Source organism: Muntiacus reevesi, chromosome 11, assembly GCF_963930625.1.
Source record: "Muntiacus reevesi chromosome 11, mMunRee1.1, whole genome shotgun sequence".
Lineage (NCBI taxonomy): Eukaryota > Metazoa > Chordata > Mammalia > Artiodactyla > Cervidae > Muntiacus > Muntiacus reevesi.
Genome location: NC_089259.1, coordinates 12253810 through 12279967, shown reverse-complemented (window position 1 = coordinate 12279967; position 26158 = coordinate 12253810). Strand labels below are relative to the sequence as shown.

General features: G+C 44.6%; 1 protein-coding gene across 4 annotated transcripts in view; it reads left to right on the top strand.

Moving 5' to 3' along the window:
• Positions 1–26158, top strand: part of ENOX1 (ecto-NOX disulfide-thiol exchanger 1) — a 281652-nt gene that overhangs the window by 206373 nt on the left and 49121 nt on the right. For 3 of the 4 annotated variants that reach the window (XM_065902209.1, XM_065902212.1, XM_065902211.1), the window contains exons 11-12: positions 2673–2780; positions 6466–6522. In XM_065902209.1, the coding sequence (XP_065758281.1) occupies positions 2673–2780; positions 6466–6522 (165 nt within the window). The remainder of the gene's footprint in view (positions 1–2672; positions 2781–6465; positions 6523–26158) is intronic. The other variant, XM_065902210.1, reaches the window with a different exon arrangement.

The window sequence follows — 26158 nt, the reverse complement described above, 5'->3', positions numbered from 1 at the left end:
CCCTCTGACTTAGTCACAGTGTTGGTAATGACAACTGAGAGTTGTGTCCAAGTAGTTTTCCTCTTTGTCGTTTCCCCAACTTTAATTAAGTTCGTTTGCTTTTTTTTTTCTTGTTACTAAAGCAGTGTCTGCTCCTTACAGACTTACCAGAAAATTATAAGCCGGGCTAACAGAAAGATCCATAACTACTCACCTGCAGGCAGTATCCAGATCCTTTTTTGTTTTGCAAAAATCAGTGAAACCCTTTCATAACTCAACTTTTCATGCAGGAAACAGTATATTATGAGTTTCTTCTGTGTCCAGAGACACTTGTGTAGCCTCATTTTTAATGGCTGTCTGGTTTTACATTGTCCGGGGGCACCATCCTTAGCGTGGCCAGCCCCCTTCAGCCAGACATCCGTTGTTTCTAAATTTTGCTACTTCGCTTACAGCAGTGAGTGAACAGGAGCTATTGAAGCCAATTCCCTGTGCTCTATTCCGCTCATTTTTAAAGGAGGTTTCAAGATTGGATTCAAAATGGTCTAATGACATAAAAAATCCACTCGGCATCATGGAAGTCAGGGCACCAGATCCCTTCAGGACCATTCTGGGGTTGGTCATGAATGAGAATAAGGAAGCAGGGTCATTCCCCACCATTTGGAAAGGGTCATTTTCGTTACTTGTCATGGTGCCAAAGTACAATACGGCCCCCTGGTTTCTGCATTGTAATCAATTGGTGCACAATTAAACCACATAACGTCTAAAGGGAGCCCGTGTGGGCTGTGTGTATTGCCTCATATGGGCAATGTGTGATAGGGGCAGGTGGTGAAATAAGAAGCACTGAGTGTTTTCAAAACTGCAGGGAAATCACTGTTTATGTTTAAATCTATATCCTGCACCAGATGAGGGGCCAGGATGAGCACGCCCAGGGGTTAAGACACAGTGTGTTTTTCTGAGCGCTTCCTGTCTTCAGCATACCCCCTAAACTAGCGGATTTGAAGATTTGACTTAATCCTTCCAGTTGGTAGGTTTAAGCACCAGGAATCCAGTGCCAGTGTTTATTCCAGCCTTGGTAGTTCAGGCCTGGCCAGGCAGCTCTGCAGCCAGCTTGTCAAGTCCCAGAAGCAGCAGTCTTGGCCTGGAGATGACTACGCACTGACGTTTCCATATCATTAGGGCACCACTTGTTTTGTGCAGGAGGAGAAGAAACACACATTTGTCTTTGCAAACTAGCCCTCTGTTGTCAAGAAGCTCTGTATAGACACACTGTTTCCAGGGCCTGTTTGGAAGCTCTTGAATGTGTTCTCCAGCCTGTGTATATATTAACAGAGAACAGAGTTACAGAGAATTAGCACTGGGCAGCCCCATCCTCCTGGCAGGCCAGGTGAGCCTCTGCATGAGTTACAGTTGATGGGGGCAAGGACCGCTCAAGCTTCCAGCAATGCTTTCAGCTTCCTGCTTCCAAATAGAAGTGCAGGCCGTAGCTGAGTGTTTTGACAGCTTATATCAGCAGTTTTCTCAGCTGATATATTGATTGCAGTTTGGACCTGAGTCCTGCTGATCTAATAAAACATCACCATCATAACAGAGAAAGTAAAAGTCTTCTTTGTGGTCCCAGCCACCTGGCGAAGCGGCTTTACAGAGCTACTCTAAAGCTAGCTGTTGGGTCTGATGTAAACTGATGTAACCTTGGACGTGGATTAATTATTTTAAGTGGTTTTTTTTTCAGCCATCAATGTTTTCGTTTCTTACCATGCTTCTGCATGTCAGTTTGGTTTATTTCTCTTCCTTGGTTCTTGTCTTGTCGCAACAAACATTTGGAACGATGGACTAAAGGGTTTAAAACAACAGACAGTTACAGCTCAAGGAAACAGATCTTTTATTAGACAGATAGTCCCAAGACACGGGAGCAGGCCAAGTGCAAAGGAGTCATCATCCTCTCACAATACCTCCTGTCTTCCCCCTTTTTATACTTCCTGTCTCCTCCTGGTTGTGTCCTGTGCAAAATAGGGCTTGTACCCACCACCAGTCAAAGAAGGGGAATGCAAATAGGCATAGGCTCAAGGCTGATCAACAATTCCAAGTTCTGTAACAGCAGGTTCTGTTGTGTATGTCTTCTTATAATTGAGTCTGTTACAATCAGAGGCATATATGTGTAGAATATTCATGAACCCTTAATGGGCTCCTAGCTGCCTAAGGTTACTAGAGGAGGTCCCTGTGGTTAGTTTGCATCCCCTGTGTGCCTAGGGCACATGTTCAGGAGGTGTAAAAGTCTCTGTGATTACTTTATAGTATGCCTGTGAGTTCTCCTGGGTGCTCTGGGAAGGGGTTAGATATCAGCTTGCATCCTTTCTGGTTAGGGCACCCCTGGTTGCTCATGCCTAACTTCCTACCTAACATGCATTATTTTTATAAACGTGCATCTGTTCAAAGGAAAACAAAGGTGCCTTCATAAACACTGACACAAGCATTGTACATCAGTGTCACCAACAGCCTGAGACTGTGGCATTAACTGCACGCTCGTCACCCTATGTAGGGGGTGAAATGCACATTTTAAAAAGTCAGCTGAAGTCCAGACTACACTTTAAGGCATGTACCAAAATTTTTCTTGTGTTTTGGAATGGATGCTCTGTTTATCTTACAATATTCCAGTTGGCCTGCTATCTTATCATAAATGTCCTTTAATTTCACAGCAACTGCTCACTATCCAGGAGGAGCTGAACAACAAAAAGTCAGAACTGGAGCAAGCAAAAGAAGAGCAGTCACACACACAAGCATTACTCAAAGTTCTCCAGGAACAAGTAAGTGAAAGCCATGGCTCCGACCCGGGAATTGGTTCAAACGCAGACACACGCTTCCCCGTGTTTGACGCATGCGCAAACACTGGCTGAAGTTAATCTGCAGTAGGATTAGCCTGGACCATCCCAACCTCCCAGCAGCTTTGCTGCGTGGGATTTTTAATCTCATCTCCAGCATCTCTGTTCTCACTTTGGTACCTCTTAGGCCACCCAAGCCTTCCAGCGATCTGTGAAACTTTCTTCCAGAAGACAAATGAATTTTGATTAAGTTTTAAAACATTGGTGATGCAGATAAATTTCAAAGCAAGCAGCTAGTTTCGTCTTAAGTCTAATCATGAGGAAAATGAGTTTAGCATAGCCAATGGTCCTCCTGCAGACATCGGAATAAGAAGGACTGATTCATAGCCACATTAAAAAAGAAAACACGAAACTCTCCCCTGTGCATCAGGGCACTTATCTAGCCAGGGCGAGCAACAGACCTTTTATACGAAGTTTGTAAATCTGATCATTTCATCCTGGCTTTCTCTGATACTAAAGTGTGGCCTGACATTGATAAGTGGATTTGAAAGTATTGTCTTACAGCAGGGTAAGATGGATTGCTTGGCAGCTGAGTGAAATCTAAGCCCCGATATCTACACAGCAGAAGCCAGGCAAGTTCCTGAAATACTTTCCTATTTCTGGCCTTCACAGGCTGCTCATGAAGTAATGAATGGCAAATGGAAGGGGGAAAAAATCACATGTAGTAGCCCAAATCCTTTGGGGGTGGTCAAATTTAGGTTGCTTTAAAATTTTCACTTACCATGCTATATGAGGAGGTCCTTTGTACAACATAAATCACTTCAAAAGTGATTTAAAAAAAAAAACTATGAAGTTGGAGAAGTATGACCCTAGTCCACTGTGACTCAGTCACTGTACAAATGATTTTTACCTTTTTAATGGCTTGAAATCAAGAAAATGTATTTTCAGTCACTTTCCTCTAAAAGTCTAAGTGAATTGTGAGAGAACCTTGAAGGTGTCGGATAGTTTATAAGCTTTTATAGCTTTGGAGGAATATACTTTCTTAAACTAATCATTATCTTTATATGATTAAGACAGATTCAGTAACATAGACCGAGTCTGACTGTGTATGATTTTGGAGAAGTTAGACTGAACCGGGAAGTACTGATGACTGCATTCACAGTGACCTACTGTCTAAGAGACCTGCAGTCGTTCCTCTGTTCTCTTCTTTCTTGCTTTACATTATGAAAAGGCTTCCAACAAACTGGAGCAGATTTGGTCCAGATTTGCACCTGATCAAACATACATGTCCCGGAGATTTGTTGCTTTGTGTTTTCTCTGTCCGTCTCTTTAATTTACTGGGATGAGGAGGGGTGAATTCCTCTTCCTCTGAAGGACTCCAGTCCTTTATGTTGATTTGGAGTCCAAACCCCAGTCATAAAAATAGACGCTAAGTTTTGCAGATCACATTGCTATATCCTTGTCATGACATGCATTTTTAAAGACCAATGAGCACACATAAACTTTGGTGAAGCATCACACTTCATTCTCCATTCCTTAAAAAAAAAATAAAAATAAGATAAATGGGTAACGTAAAAGAGATTCAGAACAACCAAAATCACTAAAGACCTAGGAAGTACGACTAGAGAGGAAGCATTTTAAAATCTGCCGTGCTAATGGGATGGCTCTTTTTCGAGCAAAAGCCCCGAGAATACACAGGTCTAAGAGGGCCCACGGAAGCCTAATGCTGTCGGCCACTCTTGTCTCCACCAGGCTGTTTTCCCCAAGAGCCCCTCGGCTGGTGCCCCCGTCTGTCATCTTATAGACGAGAGCAGGCAGTGGACATATTCCTTCTGTCCCCTATAGCCACCACCCACACGCCCACACACTCACGTATAATTAGAAACACACCTACCTCTGCATGGGCTTCCCTAGTGGCTCAGATGGTAAAGAATCCGCCTGCAATGCGGGGAACCCGGGTTCAGTCCCTGGGTTGGGAAGATCCTCTGGAGAAGGGCATGGCAACCCACTCCAGTATTCTCTCTCTCTCTCTCTCTCTCTCTCTCTCTCTCACACACACACACACACACACACACACACACACACACACACAGGGCAGAGTGAAATGGTAACACGAAGCAGGACAATGGAATTCATTTAGGCAGAAGAAGAAGAGCGATGGGTGTGTTTGTGCTGGGCAACGTGTGAAGGTGGGACAAGCTTTAAATAGAGTCCGTTCCTTCCGCTGGAAAAACAGCAAAACCTGCTTTGGAGCCAGCCCCGCTCTTAATTCCCAGGAGCGCTAGTTGCAAGGCGGGATGAACAGTGAGGGAGACGGTGAGGGTCACCATGGAAAGAAAACTCCCAGATGGGAAAGCCCAGCGAGGTTTGGAAGGCCTCTGCGCCCTCTGACACAGCTGGTCTTCCTGTTGCCGAGACACACTTGGCTTCTCACGTTTCTCACACTCTGCCCGCGCACCCTCATCCTTGTTGGGTGCGGGGACATCTGTGGCGCTGCCCGGAGGACCCCTGGACACATTGTCTCTTTCTCAAGCACGATGATGTGGAAGTGAGCCTTCACCGGCCCCACGGGTCCGCAGTCAGCTGCCCCGTGCTCAGCCCCTTCACGGCGCCACGGCTTTGGCAGAGCCCCACTCTTGGCTTGGAGAGCGCATGGCTTTCTTGCTGAGAGTTTGAGATCGCCTGGCGAAAACCAAAGAAGCTTTCATGCTGACACGTACACAGAGCCCCAGAGAACCAACATCTGAGTCAAACATATTGGTGGTGCATTTATTCTCTTTTCAAACTTTAAGCATTTATATCGTACCGTGAGTGCCTTATTTTAGGCATTAAAAGAAGAGAGTGCTGAAAATGCTACTTCCTAAGCACAATAAGCCAGGAAGAAATGCCAGCAGACAGCTGCAGGGCTACTCACCTTTGCCCTTGTTCTCTGTCTCCATGTGTTTGCTTAAGTCAGGCTAGAATAAAAATGCCAATTAAAGGTTTCCGGGAAATCTCCCGATAACTGATTACTCCTAAGCCTTCTGAGAGAGAACAGAGAGAAGGGCATTTTCAGATATTCACTGTTAAAAATCTCAGCTGAGAAACAGCTTTTCTTCTAATGCCTCGGTGACCAAGGAGATGAGGTCCCATTTCTTCCTTTCCAAAAAGCAGCAGATCGTCTTCCTGTAGGCCTCCAGAAACCACGTCAGTCATTCGAATAGGTTCCCTAGGAGAACGCGGACAGTAGCGCTGCAGCGCATTAAAGCAAATGAAAATACATCACTCCCGAATAATCATTAGTATAACATCATTTAGCTGGCGGCAACTTGCAAACACTGCAGGGTTTAAATTAATAGCAATACAACGAGGAAATGAAATCATTTATTATTCTTAAGAACCAATTTTATACATTTTATGCCTATGAAACTGCTTTCTAATCTTATTATTTAAAAATAATGGCCAAGGCCCATTTATTTTTTTGCCAGCCATCAAGTTTCATAAAATATTGGCCTCAAACTGGTTTCAGTAAGACTCGTTAGTTATGTGCTCCATCTGGTTTTTTTCTTGTTGGAAGTTTTCTCAAGTGTAGCCTCAGATCAATCAGGGTTAACAGGATGATATGCACTTAATAGATATGCCTGCTTATTCATTTGGGTTTTTGTTTTGTTTTTTGTCTTCAAACCTGCAGTTGAAGGGTACCAAGGAGTTGGTCGAGACCAATGGCCACAGCCATGAGGACACAAATGTAGGTACCCCGAACCTGATATTTGCTCTTCTTGCTTGGTGTTGATTAAATGCCCATGAGAAGGTGGCACTTTTTAACACAAAGGAAGTCAGAAACCCTGCCTCTCAGTAGCAAGATGACTAAATGTGTGGTTTGCCAATAAAATAGGGTCGGTACTATTAGCTTAGGTTACCAAATGCCAGCGTAGAAGTATTTGAGCTAATCTCTGTCATGAAAGTTCCAATCTCAATGAATTCATTCCAGCCCTTTATGTTTTCAAAGCTATAAACTAATGTGGTGCTGGGATGGCAAATGGAATGAGACCCAGCAGGATAATAAGCTGTATATTGCATGTGTATTTGTTAGGTTTGCCTGGCAGTGAAGATGGTAGTGAAATGATTGTGATAGCCATCACGGTGAAATGATTGCTGTGCTGAAGAGGTTTCAAAGCAAACTCCTTCTCCCAGAAAAACCCCTGGATGTGTACCTGCCTCTCTCTCTGACCCAGATCAGTAGCGTGGTGCGTCCTTACTCTTGAGAGAGTCTAATGGTACCCAATCCCACTTGGCACCCAGCTGCTTCTCCTTATTAGTCAAATACTCTCTTTACCGTGTAAGTTCTTTAGTCTCAGATGAAACAGTCCGCCGTGTAGATCATTGTCTCTCACATGTTTGATGATTTTGTTTTTGCCTTTTCTGAAATCTCTTTGATGTCTGTCTGTATCTGACTGGCCTCATCACAGAAAATGCTTACTGAGCAGTTCTTTTCACATAATGCAGAGTCAGACATGATAATGAATGCCTGATTAAGCTAGAGCTGGGAGAAATTACACATCTCGCATTCACTGTTGTTTTAATTATATACAGCAGAGAGCCTGACATTCAGAGTACCAAAGAATCCCTCTTGAGCTTCTGTTACTCCCAAACAGATATTTGACACATGACACTTTTTGAGAACCTACTGTGTACATGGGCCTCTGCTCAGTTCTGGAGGGGTAGTTACAGAGAAATATAAGACTTGTCGTCTTCCCTCAAAAAACTACCACAAAAGATTGATGAAATAAGGAACACGTGGGCAGGCAACACACAAGATAAGCTACACGTACGGAAAGGTGAGGTGGATGTGATGTGATGTGGTTTGAAATCCGGACTTTGCTGCCTAATCACTATGTCAGCTAAACCAATTACTAAACCCCTCTGAGCTTCATTTTCCTCATTTGTGAAATTATCTGCAAAGCCTATCTCAAAAGCTTACAGTGATGTAATAAGCTAAGGCACATGGGAACCCTAAGATGTGGTTGTTACGGCTTCTCCATGATGGATAATCAGGAACGACTTCCTGGAAAGTTAGGGAAGGAAGCCATTCACCCAGAGCGCTCCATAGGCAACAGTGAGGCCTGAGCAGTGTTTGTTTTCACCCTCCAGTGTTCCGTTACTCCATCCCTACCCGAAGACCCTTTTTCAGGATCCTGGCTTCCAGGGACACATCGCTGCTGTGTTTCAGAATTTTTGTGTGCTTTGCTGCCCAGAGTCAGCCCCTCTGTGCCTTTCAAGGAAGCTTCTGTCTAATCCAATAAGCCAGGCAAAGTGGCAGTGTGCCTCAATCTCCTGATCTGTAAAATGGGGTAATAGTACCTCCCTCTCCTTCCTTACAGTTTACTTCGGGAAGCAAATGGAGTACTGGATATGGAACCACTAGGAAATTGTGAGGTTCTACTGGATATGGAACCACTAGGAAATTGTGAGGTTCTAGCTGCGTGGGATGTTGTTAGGATTAGGAACTCATCTGCTGATAGAATTAAATTGGATGATGTGTGGAAAGATAGGCCTGACACAATGTCTAGTCTGTAAGCTCTTTCTTACGAAATGTCTAAAGACATTATTGAATGGAAAAAGTGAAAAGACATCATCTTTAAGGTCTGATGTCCTCTCTAAAGGAAAGTTTTAATGTTTAAAAATACCTCTCTAGGTACTTCCCTGGCAGTCCGGTGGTTAAGACTCTGTGCTTCTGATACAGGGGCACATGGTTGCTCCCTGATCAGGGAATTAAGATCCCACATGCCATGAGGATAGCCAAAAATTTTTTAATTATGAAAAAAAATTTTTTTAAACCTCTCTAGAATCCATGACATGTGCTTTGTAATCAGCCACCATAAACCACCATTGAGAGATATTATTCCGGCAGGCCAAGCAGGGAGGAGCAGGACCTTGCTCGGGGAGGCAGTGGAGAGAGATTTGCAGTCTGATGGGGCCTGGTAGCAGTAGCTTGTCTTCTTCTCTCACTGGGCAGAGGGCTAGGCTGGTTTCTGTAACCCTAAAGATCGCCTGTTCATTCAGGTGTTCCCTGGAGGTGGATTATTCCCTTGCCTTTCTCCTTTCTGTCCTGTTGTCTCCTTTAGGCCGCTTCCCCAGCACCTCTCTTAGGCTGCAGTGCAAGATGAGAAACAAAAAGTAGTTATTTGGGCCACACATCCAGAGCACTAGCAAAATAGTTTAAGGTGTTTTTTTTTTTTTTTTAATATCTGTGTGTCATCTGAAGTTTTCACCCTGTGGTCAGACTGAGAAGGTTTGCATCCACTTTGATCACTGACTAGCCATGTGACCAGAACCAGTGATTTGACCTCTTAGAACTTGACCTTCCTCATCTAGAAGTGACCTATGCAAAACCCTATATATAAACACCTGGCCCAGAGTACCTTCTCAACAGGTATAAATTCCCTTTTCATGTATCAGTATCCAGCAGTATTTTAATACAGTAGACAGTGCTTTGACATGGTGAATTTTAATGCAGTTCATGAGGTTTAAAGCTTCTGGCTCAGAGGTTATTGACTAAGGCATATAGTTTTTTTTTTTTTTCAACCATGATTATTCACATGCAAGGACAAAAACTTTGTACATTTATCATTTATTAATAATATACAGTGGATTGGCACTGGCTTTGCTGGGTATTCTTGTGACAATTAACAGTTGCTTCCTTAAAACAATATATTTTATTAGAAAAGCTTTGTATGAAACTGGAAAATTACAGAGAACTATACAAAGATAGGTAGTGAGGTTTCCCTGGTGGCTCAGTGGTAAAGAATCCGCTGGCCAAGCAAGAAACAGGAGTTCAGTCTCTGGGTTGGGAAGATCCCCTGGAGAAGGAAATGGCAACCCACTCCTCTATTCTTGTCTGGGAAATCCCATGGACAGAGGAGCCTGGTGGACTGCAGTCCGTGGGGTCAAAAAAGAGTTGGACACGAGAGAGTGAGTAAACAACGTACAGAGGTAGAGAAAAAGATCTCATTACTCAGAAATAGTCACTATCAGTAGTTCATTTTTCTTCTCAGTCACATGCATGTATATGACCAGAGGGGAAAAACCATTAAAAAAAATAAAAGAAGAAATAAATATGATTTCATAGTGTCTTCTGTTTTACACCTTTCTTATTTCTCATTATACCAGGAATATTTTTCATGTCAACAAATGTTCCTCAAAAGCGTGGTTCTTAATGGCTGTAGAACGGAGACATGAACTAATTGACCTGCACACCTAATGTGTTAGGCTTTTAACTTCTCATTTTTTTTTAACATTATAAAAAATGCCATGATTTACATGCCCATAAATCTTGGTCCGCATCGCTCCTGTTTGTTTCTGGGGGATTCTGTCCGTTAACAGCTGTGTCGCAAAGCCTGGCAGGGAGATTCGGAGCTCACAGAACTGCTGGGCGTTCAGAATGTTAGGGCGGGAGCTTCCCTGGTGTCTCAGTGGGAAAGAATCCGCCTGCCAACGTGAGAGACAGGGGTTCGGTCCCTGGTCCAGGAAGATCCCACATGCTGCAGGGCAGCTAAGCACCGCAACTATTCAGCCTGTGCTCTAGGGCCTGGGAGCTGCAACTGCTGAGGCCCTGGCAGCCTGGAGCCCATGCTCCCCAACAAGAGAAGCCCGCACGCCCCAACTAAGAGCAGCCCCCACTCGCCGCAACTAAGAAAGCCTGAGCAGCAACAAAGACCCAGCACAGCCGAAAATTAATAAATAAATAACATTTTTTTTTAATAGAAAGAATGTTAGTGTGGCACATGCACAAGGATCGTATCCATCAGTCGTCCTAAAGGGATCCACTCAAAGATACGCTGAGTCTTAGCGATTTAATAACTCATTGACCATTTTAATCTCAAGAACCGAGCTTATGGGACACTAGCTGCATGTAGTCAGTCACTTATACTTTTCTGTTGTCTTCACATCTTCTGGAGCAACGACAGTATCTGACTGACACCCCATTCAGTGTTCTTGAAGTCCCCAAGCAGAGGTGCCCTTGCAAAGCCCACCCTCGTCCCCATGCACAAGACCTTCTGTAAGCTCGTGCCCATGAGAAAAAGATTCTGTCGACTAATCTACAAGCATTAGCGCCAGAAACAGATCGATTGCAAAGGCCTTTTCTCTAAGAGGACTGCGTTTGGGAGTTCAAATAGGTTTTTCCCTGTATTTGGAACTGGATTTGTATAAGTACACCCAAGTTTAAAACTAGCCTTTAGCACAGATCCTTTAGAGCTTTCAGTTATTCCAGAACCAATTTTCTTTCCTAAAAGCCCAAGCCATGATTTTTTTTTCTCTCAGCTCTCTCTTAATTCCTAGGATTGCTGAATAACTAACCTGGTCCCAGCTCGTTATATGTAACAGATATTAAAATCTCACTTTAAAAACTGAATCTCAAATTAAATTATTGCTATTAATTTATTGAATTAAAAGAATTTAATATCTGTCCTCATCTTGCATCTTTTTTAACAACCTTCCTCCCAAATGCCTCCCAGAGGAATCCCATTGCCAGTTATGATCCTTACATACATATGTTTGGTGGAAGGGAAGAGAGAGAGAAAGGATATGAGAGTAGGAGGGATTGAATAAAGTGGCTACTTAAGCCAGCATTGTATACAGAACAATTTATTGTCAAGGTGTTCCATGAATTTTGTTTTGTTTTTGTTTGGCCACACCACACAGCTTGTAGGATCTCGGTTCCCTGACCAGGGATCGAACCTGAGCCCCCTACGTTGGAAACATGGGGTCTTAACCACTGGACAGCCAGGGGAGTCCCTTCCCGTGAATTTTTTCCTCTTCCCTCTTTGTGTCTGCTCCAGACAAGCTGCTGCTCCCAACCTCTGTTTGCCTACTTCAGGCTCACACACTGGAGATAGAGAAATCATTGGCAATCTGCAAAGAGTTTGAATTTGTGGTGTGGAAGGTTACCATCATCAAGAGGAACACCTTTCCCATCCAAAAAAATAAAAGCACAAAAGGGAAAAGATTTTTCAGCTTTTCACATGCGTCTGCAAGAAAGTAAATCCTCAACATGTCCAAGTAAAGATGTGAGGCATGCATGAAAGAGCTGCTATGCGCAGGCCGTTCTTCCGGTTTAGCATGTGGCAGCAGAAAGCCACTGTTCACCACGTGTGTTCTAATGATGTGGAGGGAGCTCTGCTAATGCCGAGTCCTGGGCCCGGTTTTAGGATATGCGCTCACCTTTCAGCTGCAGAAGCACGAGAGAGAAAGCATGCATACTGATGTGTTAACGAAGGCAAAAGAGAAAAAACCCACAGGAAACTGGGACCCTTGTCTCAAAGGGCGGAGACAACTCGGGCTCTGCCCTTTCCTCCCGTAACAACTTCCTGCCCGCTCTCGGGGGGGCCTGCTCTCGAACCTGCTGAGGAGCAGACAAGACAGTAAGGAACCCCTCAGCCCCCGTACCACCCCATTCCACAGGCTCCGTGGGAGGGAGCTGGGGCACCAGCCCAGGGAGCCTGTGCTGGCAGACCCCAGCGGTGAGACTGCAGGCAGACATCACCGTCCTTCCAGCCGCTGGGTGTCCCTCTTCTCACCCTCTTGCTGTCTGAGCTGTACAAAGTCCCTCAGTTTGTGTTCCAACACAGGCTTCCATCCCTTAAAAAAAAAAAATTTATTGTAGTATAGTTGGTTTACAACACTGTGTTAGTTTCAGGAGTGTAACAAAGTGATTCAGTTACCCATATACATGTCTTCATTGTCTTTTAGATTCTTTTCTCATATAGGTCATCAGAAAGCATTGAGTAGAGTTCCCTGTACTATACAGAAGATCCTTGTTGGTTTGTCCATCTTATATGTGGTGGTATGTACATTCAGGGCTCCCCAGCGGGGTCAGTGGTAAAAGAACCTGCCTGCCAGGGCAGGAGATGCCGGAGACCCAGGTTCGATCCCTGGGTCAGGAAGATCCCCTGGAGGAAGAAATGGCAAAACACTCCAGTATTTCTGCCTGGAGAATCCCATGGACAGAGGAGCCTGGAGGGCTACAGTCCCTGGGGTTGCAAAAGAGTCAGACATGACCTAGCATGACGCAATGTCTGTTCAGCCCAAGCTCCTGATTCATACCCACCATGTTTTCCCTTTGATAACCTGTAAGCTTGTTTTCAATATCTGTAAGTCTATTTCTGTTTTGTAAATAAGTTCATTTGTGTCATTTTGCTTTTTTAAATTCGATTCCCCATATGAGTGATCATACTATGTTTGTCTTTCTCTGATTTCACCTTCCACCCCTTTTTGACTCAGTAAATCAAGTATTCGTTGAAGGAGGCAGGAGAGTGTGGAGGTTAGGAACAGAGCTGGACGCCAAGCAGCCTGGCTTTAGTCCTGGTTCCGTCATTTACTGTCTGGTAGACCCTGAGCCAGCATGGCGCCTTGCACCACCATTTAATTCACATGGAGGATGAAGGTGATGATCTCAGCTACCTGGCAGGGCTCCTGTGAGCATTGCTTAGCAGTGCTGAAGTGGCCAGGAAGTAGTGGCTGTTACTATCACCCCTGCCTTCCACGTGCCAGGTGCGATGCTGGGTTCTGGAGATCCATCGGTGACTCCTCTAGACCTGGTTCCTGCCCCCCTTGGAGCTGATGCTGTCATCATACCCTGCTCTTACCAAAACTCGCTTACTCTCTGTCTCACTCCATCAAGACTCCCTCTCCACCTTCAGGTCGATTGTCGTTGTTCACTCAGTCGTGTCCGACCCTTTGCCACCCCATGAACTGCAGCACACCAGGCGTCCCTGTCCTTCACCTTCTCCTGGAACTTGCTTAAACTCATGTCTGTTGAGTCAGTGATGCCATCCAACCATCTCGTCACCTGTTGTCCCCTTCTCCTCCTGCCTTCAGATTGATATCACAGTGCAAATAATGAATGGGCTTGAGGTAGCTGGTTGGCATGTTTTCATAAACTCTCTGGAGGTAAGACCTTTATTGGAAGGATTGGGTCCGTGGGGAGGAGACTCTGGTGGGCATAGGGCACCATGCGTAAGTATATAGGGGGCTTTGAACCCCCTCAAAAGCTCAGCTGGAAAATCAGTAGCCACTTTGTCTTCCTTCAGGGAGAGATGGGACCATGTCTGTAGCTCCCTAAGGTCACCGTTGCTCTGTACGTGCGTGCATGCTAATTCGCTTCATTTATGTCAGACTCTTTGCAACCCTATGAACTGCAGTCCACCAGGCTCCTCTGTCCATGGGATTCTCCAGGCAAGAATACTGGAGTGGGTTGCCAGGGCCCTCCAGGGGTTCTTCCCAACCCAGGGATCAAACCCGCATCTCTTATGTCTCCTGCCTTGGCAGGCGGGTTCTTTACCACTGGGGCCACTGGGAAATCCAGTATTTCCTTTATCTTGTTAATATATGTCCCTGTTCACATATTTAATGTTTACACCCAAAATCCAGCCTCTTCCTCCAGTTACAGCCTCTGTAACGTTGCTTTTCTCCTGCTGCTGCTGACTTCCCCACCTCAGCCCCCCTCTACTTTCCTGCTCACATGCAACTGCCTTCTTTCCAGCTAGTTTACGATGTTTTTGTTTTGTTTTGGTGAATTAGCTTTCTGCCGTGCCATTTGCTGTGAAATCCAAAATTCCTTCTGAAAAAACCTACACCCATCCCAACCCAGCCCTGTTGGAAAGAACTGATGGTGGGATGACTCTATTTGTACACCCACTCCCCAACACCCGCAGAGCTCCAGGGAAGGATGAGAAAGGGAGCTGCTGTCAAGATAGACCAAAGCTGACTTCGAGGTTCATGCTTTGGTGTCTGGCAAACACTCGAGAGGTTTCCTTACCAGGAGACTTCCTGCTAGCTGAGCCTGTGTTTCTGCAGCTGAAGCTGGTGCTGCAGGTCGTCCTTTTGTCAGGGACAGGGGCTCTGAGGACCTGCCTGGCCGTTGGAGGATTTGGAGCATGTAATAGGATTGTTGCTGGTGGTGTTCAGTCGTTAAGTTGTGTCTGACTCTTTGCGACCCCCTGGATTGCAACACACACCAGGCCTCCCTGTCCCTCACTATCTCCCGGAGTTTGCCCAAGTTCAGGTCGATTGAATCAGTGATGCCATCCAACCATCTCATCCTCTGCTGCCTTCTTCTCATTTTGCCTTCAATCTTTCCCAGCGTCAGAGTCTTTTCCATTGAGTCAGCTCTAATAGGATTGGCACATGTTTAATAAAGTTGACAGGTTGGATTTGGAGAAGTGAAAACACTTTTCCCCCCAGATCCAGTTAGAAACAGCCAAAGGAGACATAAATTTCAGGACTGTGTGAAATGGTCTGACACAGACATGATAGTTTTATACCTGATGCCAAGATCTGAAACCAAAGTTTTCCATTTTGGAAACCAAAACTCTTTCCCCAAAAGGTTAATGATAACTTATGTGATGTAGAAGCAAAAGCAATTGTTTAGAATGAAAGGTTAGTAACTTTTATAGATCCAGTCCACACACACACACACACACACACACATACACACACACACACACACACGTTCTTAACTTAAAAGAGCATTTCTTTTTGTGGAAAATGTGGAAAGTGCAAGAAAATACAGAGAATATAACCACCCGCAATCTTGCGACTCAGAAATGAGTGTTTACACTTCTTTGTGCTTCTTTCAGCTTTGTCCACGTGCAGACATACACACTTTTACCAGATTTACAGTTTACCATATGGGCAGTTTCACAGCCTACATTTATTTTTCATTGTGAATCATGAGCATTCTCCCATGTTATCAAATATTTTCTCACTATGACATTTCTGTGTTTTTAATTTATTATATTTTTAATTGGAGGATAATTGCTTTACGACGCCGTGTTGGTTTTTGCTACATCAGTGTGAGTCAGCATAGGTGTCCGTGTGTCCCCTCCCTCATGAGCCTGCCTCCCACCTCCCTCCCCGGCCACCCTCCAGGCTGTCGCAGAGCACCATTCTGAGCTCCCTGGGTCACACGGCACATTCCCACCGCCATGCATCTTGCATATGGTGATGCCCACCTTTCAGTGCTGCTCTCTCGGGCCGGCCCAGCCTCTCCTTCCCCCACTGTGTCCACGGTCTGTTCTCTGTGTCTGCGTCTCCGCTGCTGCTCTGCAGATGGGTTCATCAGGACCATCTTTCTCAGTTCAGTTGAGTCACCCAGGCGTGTCCAACACTGTGCAACCTCATGGACTGCAGGCCTCCCTGTCCTTCACCAACTCCCGGAGCTTGCTCAAACTCATGCCCATCAAGTCAGAGAGGCCATCCAACCATCTCATCCTCTGCTGTCCCCTTCTCCTGCCTTCAATCTTTCCCAGTGTCAGGGTCTTTCAAATGAGTCAGTTCTTCGCATCAGTTGGCCAAATTTAGCCTCAACATCAGTCCTTCCAATGAATATTCAGGACTGATCTCCCTTTAGGATGGACTGGTTGGATCTCCTTGCAGTCCAAGGGACTCTCAAGAGTCTTCTCCAACACCACAGTTCAAAAGCATCAATTCTTCAGCACTCATCTTTCTTTATAGTCCAACTCTCACATCCATACATGACCACTGGAAAAACCATAGGTTTGACTAGATGGACCTTGTTGGCAAAGTAATGTCTCTGCTTTCTAGAGACATCTAGATTCCATATACATGTGTTAATACATGACACTTGATTTTCTCTTTCTGACTTTTAATGACTGTGTAAATACTTCATGCCATAGCTGTCCTGTAGTTTCCTTACTCTGCCTGCCATGGGACTTTAAAATGTTTTTGTCTTTGCTGTCATAGATGGTATGCAGTGACTAGTCTCTAACAATGCATTAGTTAATTCATTCACCATTTAAACACTTTTGAAATGGGGAAGCTTTTCCACTTAATTGGGATTTAGTGATAGATTCCTTACGATTTTACAATATAAATGACAAATAGATTCAAGCAATTGGATCTGATAGACAGAGTGCCTGAAGAACAGAGGTTCTTGACATTGTACAGGAGGCAGTGACCAAGAACATCCCCAAGAAAAAGAAATGCAAAAATGCAAAATGGCTGTCTAAGGAGGCCTTACAAATAGCTGTGAAAGGAAGAGAAGCAAAAAGCAAAGGAGAAAAGGAAAGATATTCCCATTTGAATGCAGAGTTCCAAAGAATAGCCAGGAGAGATAAGAAAGCCTTCCTCAGCCATCAATGCAAAGAAACAGAGGAAAACAATAGAATGGGAAAGACTAGAGATCTCTTCAAGAAAATTAGAGACACCAAGGGAACATTACATGCCAAGATGGGTACAAAAAAGGACAGAAATGATATGGACCTAACAGAAGCAGAAGATATTAAGAAGAGGTGGCAAGAATACACAGAAGAACAGAAGAAGAAGAAAGATCTTCACGATCCAGATAATCACGATGGTGTGATCACTCACCTAGAGCCAGACATCCTGGAATGTGAAGTCAAGTGTGCCTTAGGAAGCATCACTATGAACAAAACTAGTGGAGGTGATGGAATTCCAGTTGAGCTATTTCAAATCCTGAAAGAGGAATCTGTGAAAGTGCTGCACTCAATATGCCAGCAAATTTGGAAAACTCAGCAATGGCCACAGAACTGAAAAAGGTCAGTTTTCATTCCAATCCCAAAGAAGGGCAAGGCCAAAGAATGTTCAAACTACCGCATAATTGCACTCATCTCACACTCTGTCAAAGGAATGCTCAAAATTCTCCAAGCCAGGCTTCAACAGTATGTGAACCGCGAACTTCCAGATGTTCAAGCTGGATTTAGAAAAGGCAGAGGAATCAGATATCAAATTGCCAATATGCATTGGATCATTGAAAAAGCAAGAGAGTTTCAGAAAAACATCGACTTCTGCTTTATTGACTGTGCCAAAGCCTTTGACTGTGTGGATGACAACAAACTGTGGAAAATTCTTCAAGAGATGGGAATACCAGACCACCTTACCTGCCTCCTGAGAAATCTGTATGCAGGTCAAGAAGCAACAGTTAGAACTGGACATGGAACACAGCAGACTCATTCCAAATTGGGAAAGGAGTATGTCAAGGCTGTATATTGTCACCCTGCTTATTTATCTTATATGCAGAGTACATCATGAGAAATGCTGGGCTGGATGAAGCACAAACTGGAATCAAGATTGCCAGAAGAAATATCAATAACCTCAGATATGCAGATAACACCACCCTTATGGCAGAGAGTGAAGAGGAACTAAAAAGCCTCTTGATGAAAGTGAAAGAGGAGAATGAAAAAGTTGGCTTAAAATTCAACATTCAGAAAACTGAGATCATGGTATCTGGTCCCATCACCTCATGGGAAATAGATGGGGAAACAGTGGAAACAGTGACAGACTTTATTTTGGGGGGCTCCAGAATCACTGCAGATGGTGACTGCAGCCATGAAATTAAAAGACACTTACTCCTTGGAAGAAGAGTTATAACCAACCTAGACGGCATATTAAAAAGCAGAGACATTACTTTGCCAACAAAGGTCCGTCTAGTCAAAGCTATGGTTTTTCCAGTAGTCATGTTTGGATGTGAGAGTTGGACTGTAAAGAAAGCTGAGCACCAAAGAATTGATGCTTTTAAACTCTGCTATTGGAGAAGACTCTTGAGAGTCCCTTGGACAGCAAGGAGATCTAACCAGTCCATTCTAAAGGAAATCGTCCTGAATATTCATTGGAAGGACTGATGCTGAAGCTGAAACTCCAATACTTTGGCCACCTCATGCGAAGAGCTGACTCATTAGAAAAGAGCCTGATGCTGGGAAATATTAAAGGTGGGAGAAGGGGATGACAGAGGATGAGATGGCTGGATGGCATCACTGACTCAATGGACATGAGTTTGGGTAAAGCCCGGGAGTTGGTGATGGACAGGGAGGCCTGGCGTGCTGCAGTCCATTGGGTTGCAAAAAGTCAGACACGACTGAAGTGAACTGAACTGATAGAGGGAGATCTACTGATTCTTCATTGCAGCACTGTTTATAATTGCCAGGATGTGGAAGCAACCTAGATGCCCATCAGCAGATGAATGGATAAGGAAGCTATGGTACATATACACAATGGAATATTACTCAGCCATTAATAAGAATTCATTGGAATCGGTTCTAATGAGATGGATGAAACTGGAGCCCATTATACAGAGTGAAGTAAGCCAGAAAGATAAAGACCAATACAGTATACTAACGCATATATGTGGAATTTAGAAAGATGGTAACGATAACCCTATATGCAAAACAGAAAAAGAGACACAGATGTACAGAACAGACTTTGCGACTCTGTGGGAGAAGGCGAGGGTGGGATGTTTAGAGAGAACAGCATTGAAAAAAGTATACTATCAAGGGTGAAACAGATCACCAGCCCAGGCTGGATACATGAGACAAGTGCTCAGGGCTGGTGCACTGGGAAGACCCAGAGGGATGGGATGGAGAGGGAGGCGGGATGGGGATCGGGATGGGGAACACATGTAAATCCATGGCTGATTCATGTCAATATACGGCAGAAATCTCTACAATATTGTAAAGTAATTAGCCTCCAACTAATAAAAATAAATGAGATAAAAATAAAAACAAAAACTGGAAAAAAAAAACTTTGTATTTTGTATTGGAGTATTGCTGATTAACAATGTTGAAATAGTTTCAGGTGGACAGCAAAGGGACTCAGCCATATATATACATGTATCCTATCTCCCCAAAGTCCTCTCTGATTCTTTAAAAAGATTAAAGCTCATCACCTACTCGGTAAGTTATGAAGTAAACAACCAATAATAACGTCTCGATATTACCACAATGAGGGATTTCCACAGTGGCTCAGCAGTAGAGAATCTACCTGCAACAGGAGACAAGAGTTAGATCCCCGGATCGGGAAGAACCTCTGGAGAAGGGCACAGCAGCCCACTCACTATTCTTGCCTGGAGAATCTCATTAACAGAGGAGCCTGGTGGGCTACAGTGCATGGGATCGCAAAGAAGTGGGACTTGACCAAAGCAGCTGAGCACACGTGTTATCACAGAGAGTGGGTACTGAGTTCTTAACTGGAAAGGGAAATAGCTCCCAAGAATGTCTGCATTCTGAGAGTTCCTGGTGATCCAGTGGTTAAAACTCTGCACTTCCAATGCCGGGGGCATGGGTTCAATCCTTGGTCAGCCAGGGAACTAAGATCCCACATACTGTGCAGTATGCCCCTCAAAAGAGGCATGAAAAAAAAAAGAAGTCTGCATTCTGAAGATACAGGCAAACTGTATAGCCTTCATAAATGATTTAGAAGAACGAGGTGAAGACATGTTATTGGAGGAATTTGTGCTGTGAACTAGAGGGCCATCTTCCTGGGGGCCTGGTGGGGGCAGAGTCTCTTCTCTGTGTGAACCTCAGACCAAGACCACCCCTGTACAAATGAGGCCAGTCCACTCTCTCAGGAGAATACACGCGGTTGAGAAGAAGGCTCAAGTGAAAGGACGAAAAGAGTTCCAAGCCCAAATAGAACATTCACTTTTCTTTTCTAAGATGGCCCAGCAGGTACATGGAAACTCCAGAGCATCAGCAAGAGATGCAGACAGAAATACACAGACATGACTTGCGTGCAGGCAGTATCATGTTAAAGTCTAACAAACCCAGAGAGCTCAGTGCCTTTCTCCCAGGAGATCCTGCTTAGCCCTGCTGGGTGTGCTGCTCAGAACAGAAGAGGAAGAAGGCTGAGGAGCGTTTATGAAAACAGCCAGGAGCCCAGAAGGTGGCCGGAAGCGGTTTGTTCTGGGGCCTCTGGAAGATGGTAGGGGAACGCGGGGCGCCTTCTTCTCTGAGGCTGATTCCGTTCCTGCTGGCACGTCACTGGGATCAGTGACTCTGAAAACGCCGGGCGACAGGGGTTCACCAGGGGTGAGCATCCTCTCTTGCTAGTTCTCTGTGTTTCTTAGGAGCCGTAGGGCTTCCTCGACGTTTGTTGTTATTATTATTTTTTTTATCTTTGGCTGTACTGGCTCTTCGTTGCTGTGTGCAGACTTTCTCTAGTTGCGGCGAGCAGGGACTCCTCTCTGTTTGCAGTACGTTGGCTTCTCTTGATGTGGAACTCTCAGCCTGCGGGCTTTGATATTTGCGGCCCATGGGCTCAGTAGTTGCAGCCCCCAGACTCTGGAGCACAAGCTCAGTAGTCGTGGTCCGCAGGCTTCGTTACCCACCGCAGGTGGGATCCTCCCGGACCAGGGATCGAACGTGGGTCCTCGCCTGCATGGCGAGGCGGATCCTTAACCCCTGGACCACGGGGGAAGCCCCGTTGTTGTCTTTAGAATATTAAACGTCCTGCAGTGATTTCTGCAGTCCTCATCTCTGCTCACCACGGGGACCAGGAGAAAGGGAAGTATGAGATGCTTCTTCCCAGGCTGTGGTCAGCATCGCCTGGCTCACCACCCATGACACTGGTCTCGCTCGAGGATTTCCTGCTCAGTGCTTCCTGGGATCTCAAGAGGATTCTAGAGCTCTGCGCGGGGCAGTCAGCCTCTCTCTCTCCATACACACTGCTCATCTCCAGACCTCATCCATTGCAGTGCCACATGACTCACTAGATACCATGGCATTTCTTTGAGGAAATGTGCAGGAAAAGGACAAAGAAGAAAAGTAGGTGGAAAGAACTAAAAAAGGGAAGATGGGGCAGAACAGACCACCACAGGAAGAGTTTTTCCAGGTTTCCATCACTTTCTGTGGCTGCCAGCGCTTGTAAAGCCACAGCAAGAAGAGCAAGGGCTGTCAACCACCACACCCATCCCTGCCAACTCGAGTTGGCCAAACTGCCTTCACCAAAGGTGTATGTCGTCATACAAATATGCCCAAATCATGGACGCTTTCCCCAAAATAAGTTTATCATGGAATACCAGGCCAAAAAAAAAAAAAAAAAAAATATTGCTAATCTGCAGCTGCAATCCTGGAGGACTTCCTGGAGGGGGCTATAAAGGTCAGACTTGGAAGTTTCAGACGACCCGCCAGCAAGTGAGTCCTTCAGCCTCACTAGCCCTTCTTTCTCTGAAAGAAGCTCCTCTTTCCTACCCCCACCCCTGCACCCCGCCCTGTTGAGGGCCTGACAGGTGAGAATCGTGCCCCTAGCCATGAGTTCACGGCCAAATGCAGCGCTCCCTCCCTCCTTCCCGGCCTGCCCACCCTGCCCAGAGGGACACGCGGCCACCCTGCGCTCCCGGGCGCCAGACATCCTGTCTGTCGCTACCTGAAACCGGGCATCATAACCAGACCCTCAGGAAGGCCATGCACCTCCTGCTTGTGGCTTTAAACCTGACTCAGGGTCTCACAAAATTTCAGAACTTCTGCCCACCATCCCCTGCATCGCCCTCCTCCGTGTCTTCCCGATTCAGGCAGAGCAGAGGTTGAGCTGGGGAGGAAAGCTTCCATCCACCCCTGCTGATGGGAGAGGTCTTCACATTTTATGTTCTTTCTAGAAAGACTCACAGCCTCAGAACACTTAATAGGTTTTGTTTGTCATTGTTATTTTAAGATTTCTGTTCCTTTTTTTTTTCTCCCCTAGAAAATCCTCTAAGCCTCAGCTTTTCCAGCCCTGAAACTGCCCTTGTAGGAGAGATTTGTGGCCATGATGCTCAGCATCTCCATCATTTTTATTGTTAGGTCAGCTTCCCTGTGGGATCTCAGAGTGCCTTCCTTTGTCTGGCCAGTTTCCAAACTGTTCAGTGTATGTTCATAAGCTGCTTATGTTCATGAGACTTTCAGAATCTGCACAGTTTCTTTCCATGCCAGCTTTGAGAAGGAGGACTTGAAGCTAGGGCAGAGGTCTGCAAGCGTGACCTGTGTAAAGCCCCCACACCTGTGCGGGTGCAATTCCCTGCTTCTGTCACCACGTGTATACACACGCAGACACACGTGTGCACAAGTATGACATGTTGCGCCACTGTAAGCTTGGGTGTGACTCGTGGACACTTTACATACCAATCCACAGGCTGGTCCCCTTGGTCAGAACAGAAATGACTGTTGGCCTGCTACTGAGAGTAACTATTGACCCGGTCTCCTAAATAAATGACTTTAGTCAACCGGTCAGATGTGGCCAGGTGCACCATTCATTCATTCAGTTCAGTCGCTCATTTGTGTCCAACTCTGCGACCCCATGAACGGCAGCACGCCAGGCCTCCCTGTCCATCACCAACTCCCGGAATCCACCCAAACCCATGTCCATTGAGTCGGTGATGCCATCCAACCATCTCATCCTCTGTCGTCCCCTTCTCCTCCTGCCCTCAATCTTTCCCAGCACCATTCATTAAAAACTCTAAATAGTTAGATTTTTTTTAATCGATAATTCAGTTTTCCTCCATCTATCATGTCATGCTTTGGGCCTGCAGTGCAAATTCTACCTTGTTTAAGCCCAGCTGAATTCCCACTTCTTGGGATCAGCCCAAGTTAACGACCGTCTTTTTCTTATTCCCACAGAATTTATCATTGTCTCAAACATTCTGAACAACCCAGATATGATAGGCTCCTCAACTCAGGTGTAAGTGCCTTAAGGGCCTATAATATGTAGGTATGCGTTCCAGAACCTAACGTAGTGATGAGCCTAGTACATAGGCACATCTGTAATATAATACATTTATAACACTTATTGATTGATGGACATGATTCAGACAGCTCTGTGAATCTCTTTGGCGTGATTAGGTGATTCCTTCTATATATGATCTGCAGCTGATCTCAGAGATTAAGCACATTTTGCTGCAGTTCAGTGTAAGATGTGTACAGAAGTCTTGCCAAGCGGTGAAAGTTAGAATTGAAATAGTAGGGATCGCTCATCCAGCTTTCTTATTTTACAGATTTGATTTGCTGTAAGTTTTCTTGCCTGATGGTTAGCACCGCTGTGAATTTTATATTCTCTAAGGCAGTGCTACTCAAACTTTAGTAAGCAACAGAATCAAAAGGAGGGCTTCTTAAAGCACAGGTTGGTGGGCCCCCCTTAGAGTTAGAGTTTGGGAAGGTTTGGGCTGAGGTCTGAGAACTTGCGCTTGAATAAGCTCCCGGTGCCATCAATCTACAGACCACGCTTTGGGTAACTACTGCCTACTGTCCAGTCCAGATTAAGTGATGCTATGGGCTTCCACAGCCCCTAAGGCCAGCACTTGTCATAGTTACATCACACTGTATTTTAATATATTTTACGTGCCTGTCCATCGTCTAGACTCAGGAAACACTGTTAGCCATCTTTGAATCTGATCTAGCACAAAACCAACCATATAGTAGATGCTCAATACATATTTGATGGATAAGAGAGTGGTGGAGGTTCAGTGAATTGGATTATACTCAACTGAGGTGTCCAGAGACTTAAGTCTAAAGGTTGAACTTTGCTGTGATTCAACGCCAGAAGGAAAATATACAGCTGGGAGTCACCAGATTCTGGTTTATAAGAAGTCACAGCCATTCGGAGACTACCCACAGGATAGGTGGCCTCACAGCCAGCTGCTCCTGTGTCCACCCAAGTCCACGTGATGGGCAGGGTGGTGTCCGAGACACGGTGCTGGGCGCTGGGAGCACGCGTGACTGCAGCCCGCTCACCGTCCTCAGGGAGCCCATGGCCCATTGTGGAGACAGCAGACACTGAAAAGGGGAACCCCAAACATGGGCTTCAGTCCTCTCAGCAGGGAAGGGCCTTGGGCTGGGATTATAGACTTGAGCAAAGTCCAGAGGTTATGATTCCCTGAGAAGTAACTTGCACAAAGGGCGGTATAGACTAATAGCTCGACAGGCTGACTCCCTGGAGCTCGGTCTTGCAGCCACCACTTTATGTGAGCTTAGGAAACTAATTAACTAATTTGTGCCTCGATTTTATCATCTGTAAAGCAGAGAGGATAGCAGGACTGGGTCCTGGTAGCTACCAAGCACTCAGCAAGGGCTAACTATTAGTATTATCATCAGTTCCATTATTTTTGTAATTCAGAAGATTCCAAAATCTACATCCATCACGCACCATGCATCACCAATCCAGACCACTTCATTCTTGGAGTATTTCTCAGAGCTGGTGTATGCCGGGAGGCCCTGAGGAGAGAGAATTGGATTTTGGTGCATGGGGGAGGGGAGACGCTTTAATGTTTATTGAGATCTCACAGTATGGCTGGCAAACCCTGTGGAATTTGATCTTACTTTAATAATAATTAAATGTCTCTCTTTCCCATTTATCAGATTGTATCCCATCTATTCTCATGACCTAATTTACCTCTATAAAGGTCAAAAAAACTCTGAATTTTAATATTATCATTAGTAACGTAAACTCAGCAGGTGAAAATTATGATAGTGGGTGCTTGTAGCGGAGAAAAATAAGAAATGTCATACTGAGAAATGGACTGGGAAAATAACATGCCAAGAGCGCCATAATACAATTAATCTTTACCAGCAATAGAGTCAGTATCATACAAGATGAATCAAGCTGACTAATTCTGGATGCACATACATACATTTAGAAGTATTTCACTTTACTTTCTTCTGTTTGCTGTTCCATTTTTATTGGTTAAGGAGATTTTTCATGTCAGTACTTTTTCAGGCTATGAAGGGTATGGACTTGCATAGATACAGTAGTAGGGGTTACATTTTTTACGTATTGAAGAGAAATACACAACTGTTTCTGATATCAAGGGTATTTTTTTTCATTTGGCAACATCTGTGGCAGCATATAGTAAAATAAAATCCTGCAACCTGTGCTTTACTGGATGGAGTTAAAGGAAGACAAGAGAGTTATTTTTCTTACATTTACATCAGTTTCACTTAATGTGGCTGTCACAAAACTATGCCAAAAGAAAGGCATCTAATCACCAGCTTGAGACCACAGTCTAAGCTTGGTGTGAACTGTGATAGCCATAATTAAGCTGTGATCCAGGCAGCAGTGTGCTCTTAGTATTTAATGGAAAACATCACAAAATTGAAATTACTCTCCCCTGTGAGAGTTCTCTTATTAAAAGTATTTGTGGGATAATCCCATACCTATGGCTGATCCATGTTGATGTTTGACAGAAAACAATAAAATTCTGTAAAGCAATTATCCTTCAATTAAAAAATAGATTAAAAAAAGAATTGAACTATATATATATATATATACACACAACTATATATATGCATTCATGTGTGTATGTATATTATATGATAGTAAATATGTGTGTGTGTATTTGGGAGGAGGGTTATATGTAAAATATTAAAGGTAAGATAACAATAGTGCTTATAACTGGGTAGTAGAATTCCAGTTATTTTTTAAGCTCTATATTCTGTCAATGTTCTATATTAAAAATATGTGTTTATTTATAAATACATATATATTTGTAATGAGAAAGCCAAGAAATGTTTTAAAAATTAACGTGAACTCGAGAACTGTCCTAAATTTTAAAAAGGAAAAGAAAGAAAAGAATTATAAGCTTATAATGTGACCTCCCAAAAATG